Source organism: Primulina tabacum, chromosome 10 (assembly GCF_025594145.1).
Source record: "Primulina tabacum isolate GXHZ01 chromosome 10, ASM2559414v2, whole genome shotgun sequence".
Classification (NCBI taxonomy): Eukaryota; Viridiplantae; Streptophyta; class Magnoliopsida; order Lamiales; family Gesneriaceae; genus Primulina; species Primulina tabacum.
In genome coordinates this window covers 13,712,788-13,719,872 of record NC_134559.1, presented here as the reverse complement: position 1 = coordinate 13,719,872, position 7,085 = coordinate 13,712,788, and the positions used below count along the sequence as shown (strand labels likewise).

The following is a 7,085-nucleotide window of genomic DNA, read 5'->3' as shown; positions in this document are numbered from 1 at the left end:
ATCAAGGAAAAGAAGCGGTTGGTACGCACACAGGTAAGTTCTCAAACTCTACACCAACACCCACTGCACAATCCAAAATTGTTATACCTCCTCCTTTTCCTGCAGCATTGAAAAAAGCAAAACTTGATGCGCAATTCGGTAAGTTTCTTGAGGTATTTAAAAAATTGCACATCAATATTCCTTTTGCTGATGCCTTGATGCAAATGCCGAGTTATGCTAAATTTATGAAAGACATCTTAGCTAATAAGAGGAAGTGGGAGGATCACATGACGGTAAAATTGACTGAGAAATGCTCTGCATTGGTACAAAACCATATCCCACCAAAGCTAAAGGATCCATGGAGTTTTTTTATCCCTTGCATGATTGGTGATGTTGTTTTTTCTAAAGCTTTATGTGATCTTGGTGCGAGCATTAATCTTATGCCTTTATCTGTATTCAGGAAACTTGGATTGGGCGAGCCTAAACCGACACAGATGTCCTTGCAACTAGCTGACGGATCCGTCAAACATCCGCGAGGAGTCAAAGAAGATGTGTTGGTGAAAGTGGGAAAGTTTAAATTTCCTACAGATTTTGTGGTGCTTGACATGGAAGAGGATAGAGAGATGCCTTTGATTTTAGGGAGACCATTCCTTGCAACTGGCAAGGCCATGATTGAAGTGCAAGAAGGGAAGTTAAGATTGAGAGTGGGGAAGGAAGAAATCACTTTTAAAGTTTTTAACGCTCTTAAGCACACACTGCACACTAATGATTGTTTTATAGTTGGTTCATCGGATTCACTTGTATGTCAATTTGTGCAGGATGCTATGAAAGACCCATTGGAAGCCACGCTCACCACTGAATTGAAGGGGGATGAACTTGATGAAGAAAAATCTGCAAGAGTGGCGTACTGTAATGCCAACATCAATGGAAGAAGCCAGAAAGGATGAAATTGGAGGACATGGGGGATCGAAGAGATTTGACCACTCAGAAGTCAAACGTTGAGGAACCGCCGACATGTGAGTTCAAACCACTGCCTCCACACCTGAAGTATGTATACGTAGAGCGTAAAAAGCTCGCACCCGACAAGCGCATTACACCAAGAGAATTTAAAGAAGGCGAAGCGGTGCTCCTGCACAACTCCAAGTTGCGCTTATTTCCTGGCAAGTGCAAGTCAAGATGGACGGGCCCTTACAAGATCACAAAAATAATCTCCTCGGGAGTATTAACTTTGCGAGATGGGAAAAATGAGCCGGTCACAGTCCATGCTCAACGACTGAAGCATTATTTGGGTGGTGCAGTGGAGCCACAAATTGGAGTCACTCGATTCCAAAACAGTCAGAGCTGAGAGGAACCGACAGTCAAGCTCTCGACTATAAATTGAGAACTACACCTCTCTCTCTTATCTTGCATTTAATTCAATTTTATTATTTTCATTTTTTTAAAGTTAGTCAGTCTTCTTATTTAAATGTTAGTTTTAGGCATCATCACCACCGGAGCACGATGAGGAGGAGCCTTGATCAGGGGAGTTCATTGTTTCCCCTTCTTTACATTTTTATTGTCTATTGCAATAAATTTTTCTCTAATTGTTGCTGCATTCATGATTTATTTTTGCATTTGTTTTTGTGTCCCCTTTCATGTTTGCATGTTTGGGTTTCGGTTTTTTGTGCAATGGGTACATTGCACACCTTTAGTATGAGGGGGTCGTTTTTCGTAGTTGTCTTGCATGAGTGTCAGATGATGGTGAAACTAGTAAATTGGCAGCCAATGATGATTGTGGGATAAATGAATTGCATGTTGCTTAGTCTTATCACTTGTTATGAATCCTAAGGTGAATTGAAATCTTTTTATGCACACATAGTGGATTTTGATAGTTGTGTCGATGTCAGTTAAGTTCAAAATAATCTGTGAGGGGAACTGGAGAAACATAAGATGCGAGTAGAACTTGAATGAATTTCTGTTGAAATAAGTGACTGACCAGTAGCATGAACTCATGTAGAAAATCAAACATATACCTCAAATATCCTTCATCCCAGTCGTGCATAGGACCTAAAAATTCATCCCTAGGTCAGATAAATGAACATACCCTATATCCCAAGCCTAGGGAGTACGCATGAGAAAACTATGCACAAAAAAATATATATAAATAGATAAAGAAAAAGGGGTATGTAAGGTGTGGGGGAGCCAAAAAGGGATGAAATCCTATCCCAAAGCTAAAAAGATGGAGATATAAGGCGTTGAGGAATGTCAGAGAAAAAATTCTGACAAGTGCATAGTGAAAACTATCTACGTACTCCCAATCTTTCTAAACCACTTGAGCACTTATGGCTATTGACTCCCTAAATTTTGTTGTTCAACTATGAAAATCTACCGCTTTATGTGTTTCCTGGTTGGTCCCGAATAGAAACAGAACTCAGGAGAGAGAAACTTGCGTTGACTTGTCGATTTGGCGACCCACATGATTTGCGAATAATATTGTCTGAAACACAAGCTAGAAAATCTACAGCACACACGACCATACTTTGTGGAAAAATACAAATGTTTTGTGATGTTTTGAAAGGGCTATTAATGGATGTGTGTTTTGACTAATTGGATGTGGTTCACAAACCCGCTGAGGCAGGAGATGTCAGTTTGCTACCTCGCCATCAATCTAGTTATTTTAATACGTTCACTTTGTGTTTGTTTCATATTTTAGTTGTAGTCTGTAATCTATTTTGCTTGAGGGCAAGCAAAAGGTTAGTATGAGGGGGTTGATAGACGTGGTTTTTACATGTTTTATTGCATTAGTTTGTGTGTGTTGCATTGTGCATGCGTACATTTCATTTACATTTTGTTCATATTAGAGTAAACATTTTCATTTGATCATGTTTCACTTGTGTGTGACAAATTTGCAGGAAAAATGACCGGAAAACCGAATCTGGAGCAAAGTGCGCAAGCCAAGAAGAAAATGGCAAAACGGCTGGCGCCCGGGCGGTAGAAAATTACCGCTCGGGCACGAGAGGTGAATAGCTAAGATGATGTCCAGAAAGTATGGCGCTCGGGCGGTAATTTTCTACCGCCCGAGCGCGAGATTTATTTCCCGAAGAGCCAACTTACAGAAGACTCGGCGCTCGGGCGGTAATATTCTACTGCCCGAGCGCGAATGCCGCATTCCTCAAGAAATATTACAGAAGATGTGGCGCTTGAGCGGTAATTTTCTACCGCCCGAGCGCCACCTATTTTTGGAAAAATATCTTTGCCGATTACTTACCTTAGTCTTAGGATGTGGATGATATGTGAAGGATTGGGAGGATGTTTTGGATCATTCAGACATATTGGAGCAGCCGCCACAAGCTTGAAGAGGGTTTTTGCGCTTGGATCGAAGATTCGAAGATTTCCAGGCATCGTTCTTTGCACTTTCGTCGAGCCAAGTATTTCTAATCTAGTTTTTATCATTCAAACATTGTTTTGTTTATTTTAATTATGAATTCTAGTAGCTAACTTCACATATTTGTTGGGATTTAATGGGATCCTACCCCGAACTTTGATTTAAATTAATTCACATATCGATTTCTGATTTATTCTTGATTATACTATTGTTTTATCGTGTTGTTAGAGCGTAGCTAAATTTAACAACGTTTTTATATTGCGAGTGAGTTCGAAAGAATAACTTGTGATAGGAACGAGTAGTATAATCCGTGGATCTACAATTTACATAGATATATGAAATTGGATACGCGCCGATAGTTATAGTCCTAAGGGTCGAAAACTAGGGGATTTCATAAATCGACATGCAATTCGCTCTTGATAAATAATTACTTCATTGAGTAGAATTAGTTTGGCATAACTCGAGAGTGTGTGTTCAATTGAATAGGAAATCCTGTCGGAAGCATATAATCATTATCGAACGAATTAATTAATTAACGAGGGGTAGGTGAACCGACATTCCCAACAAGTTCATTTCTCATTGAATTTTTAATCAACCATTTTAGATATTATATTCCATTAATCAATTCTTGAAAAATCTTATTTGCATGTTTATTTGATCATAGTAGTAATAATCAATCAACCAATTTTTCGTTGCTAAAGATTTAATAACTGAAAATAATAATTGTCAAATACAGTCTTCAGTGGAACGATACTCGTACTCACGTACATTATACTATTACTTGACATCGTGCACTTGCGATTAATTTTGAGCATATAAAACCATATTTTTATTAAGGATTTCACAGTGCAAGTTTTGCTCGATCATTATACCCCCCTTTTTAGGCACTACTTGCACTGGTGAAACGCAAGAACTGTCAGATATAGCATAAATAACACCAGCATTTAACAATTTTAATACCTCAGCTCTCACAACCTCTTTCATGGCTGGATTAAGCCTCCTCTGATGATCAACATTGGGGGAATAGGACTCATGCATCAAGATTTTATGCATACAAACAGCAGTGTAATCCCATTGATATTAGAAATTGTCCATCCCAAAGCAGATTTAAACTCTCTCAATACTCTCAACAACTTATCCTTTTCTTCCATAGTAAGAGTAGAAGAGATGATTACCGGATAGGACGAACTCTTGTCTAGGAATGCATAGCACAAGTGACTCGGTAAATCCTTTAATGCTGGGGATGCTTTTGGTACATCTTTACTTGCATCTTCAAGTGACTCTTCATGCTGGGCATCAATCTTTTCTTTAGGCAGCGTATTGAGAGCAAGTAGCTCCTCTCGCACATCCCAGTCCTCTTTATCCACTGTAGAAACTGACTCCAACAAGCATCTCTCCAAAGAGTCTTTCGTCATCCTACCTACACCAACATGGGATACACAAGAATCAATGATATCAATGCTATTATAAGTACTTACCTCATTTGGTTCTCTGATGGTGTTGTAGATGTTGAACGTGACTTTCTCTCCACCTACTCTCAATGTGAGCTCGCCCTTGTGCACATCAATCAAAGCTTTTCCGGTGACCAAGAATGGTCTTCCAAAGATAAGCGGAGTCTCCTGGTCTTCTTCCATATCTAAAATGACAAAATCAGCAGGAAATATGAATTTGTCTACCTTTACCAGCACATCCTCTACTATCCCCTGTGGATAGGTAAGTGATCTATCCGTCAGCTTCAAAGTAATAGTGCTAGGCTTCACCTCACCAAGCTCCAAGGTCCTGTAAATAGAAAAAGGCATTAAATTAATACTGGCACCTAAATCACATAAGGCCCTATTTATTCTAGAACCACCAATAACACAAGGAATAGTAAAACTCCCTGGATCTTTGAGTTTCTGAGTAGTTTCTTTTGGAGTATGGCACTGCACTCTTTGGTTACAATCTCAAATTCTTGAAGTTTCCTCTTCTTGGACATCACATCCTTGATGAACTTAGAATAATTGGGCATTTGCTCCAATACATCGGCAAATGGGATGTTAATATGTATTTTCTTGAAGATTTCTAGGAACTTCGCAAACTGATCATCTAATCCTTTCTTCTTGAACCTTTGTGGATATGGAAGATTCACCTTTGGTAAGGGCTGTTGTTTAAGTACTTTCTCAGGTTCCTCTACTTTGTCATTTTCAACACTGACACCTTTTTCATCATCTCTCTCAACAAGACTCTCTACATTCTCTTCAGCTGGCTCTGGGATTCCAATTTCCTTGCCACTCCTTAGTGTGACAGCTTTGCATTGCTCCCTAGGATTTACCTCTGTATTGCTTGGGAACTTTCCTCTATTCTGATCTTTCAAAGCATTTGCTAGTTGCCCAATCTGTGTTTCCAAGGATTTCATCGTGGCACCCATGTTTCCCATGTGTGTCTCCATGCTATCAAGACGAGACTCGGTTCTCGCCATTCTTTTCCCAGACTCAGCCACAAACGTCCCGACTAGATCCTCAAAAGATGGCTTTCCTTCCCCCTTCTGTGTATTGAACCCCGGTGGAGGATTCAACACATTCTTATTGTTCGCATAAGAGAAATTCTCATGATTCCAAAAACCTGGATGATAAGTATTAAGGGGGGATTACCTCGATAACCTCCATAGCCACGATTGTTATTGATGTACTAAGCTTCCTCCACAACTGGATCTTCTTCGACAGTCACCAGTGCTACATCAGACGTAGATTGGCCTACTTTGTTCATCGCTGCAATCTGTGTGGTTAATGTCGAAACCTGTGCAGTAAGCGATGTGATCGGATCTACGGCATACACTCCAGCAGGTTTCCTTGATCCAGATCTTTCACTTGGCCACTGATAACTGTTAATGGTCATCTGTTCAATCAATTCATAAGCCTCATCAGGTGTTTTAGAAAAAATAGTACCTCCGGCGGCTGCATCCACATTCCCTCAAGTTGGTCCATCCAAACCATTGTAAAATAACTCAATCTGCACCCATTCTGCATATCCATGATTTGGACACTTCATGAGTAATTTTTTGTATCTCTCCAAGCCTCATATAACACCTCAAATTCTCTTTGCCTGAAGTCGGTGATATCTATTTTCAGCTAAGCAGACTTGGCTGGAGGAAAATATTTTGATAGAAACTTCATAACCAAATCTGCCCATGTAGTAATACTTCCCAGAGGTAGAGATTGGAGCCAACTCCTAGCTTGATCCCTGAGAGAAAATGGAAACAGGCGAAATTGAATAATTTCATCAGAAACACCGTTAATTTTTACCGTATCCGTAATTTCTAGAAAAGTTCTTAGCTGAAGATGGGGATCTGTAGTGGCTGCTCCTCCAAATTGGTTCTGTTGAACCATGTTAATGAGTGCGGGTATAGCTCGAAGTTGTTAGCAGCAATGGTTCCGCGAGCTATTCCAGAGTAGTGAGCGTTGATGACTGGGCGGAAATGTTCTCGGATTGGCACCTCTCTTGGGAGCTCATTCTAATTATCTATGTTTTCAGCCATTGCTCTAATTTCGTCTCTCCTTGCTTTCCTTACTGTCCTGGCGATTCTTTCGATTTCCGGATAAAAAATCAGCAAGTCGGGATTTTGATATCTTCGCATGCACGGCAAAACAGAAAAGATTATAGATTAACAAAATAAATAAAATAAAATAAAGTCTAAATAAAAATCAATAATACTTAGTAATGATATCAATATGCAATTAAATACTTTACTCCCTGGCAACGGCGC

General features: G+C 39.7%; 1 protein-coding gene across 1 annotated transcript; it reads right to left on the bottom strand.

Moving 5' to 3' along the window:
- Positions 1-4,380: 4,380 nt before the first annotated feature.
- On the bottom strand, positions 4,381-5,988 carry LOC142504930 (uncharacterized). The gene is made up of 3 exons (XM_075617768.1): positions 5,974-5,988; positions 5,272-5,903; positions 4,381-5,122 (listed from the first exon to the last, which is right to left on the bottom strand). Exons 1-3 carry the CDS (start codon positions 5,986-5,988, stop codon positions 4,381-4,383), a joined length of 1,389 nt encoding a protein of 462 aa, XP_075473883.1.
- Between the last annotated feature and the right edge of the window lie 1,097 nt (positions 5,989-7,085).

What these genes read in the sequence shown, in the direction of transcription:
- LOC142504930 (XM_075617768.1), bottom strand. An exon ending in TTTGAGATTGTAACCAAAGA is followed by an intron (nt 5,123 to 5,271) that starts GTGCAGTGCCAT and finishes TTCTATTTACAG; the next exon opens with GACCTTGGAGCTTGGTGAGG.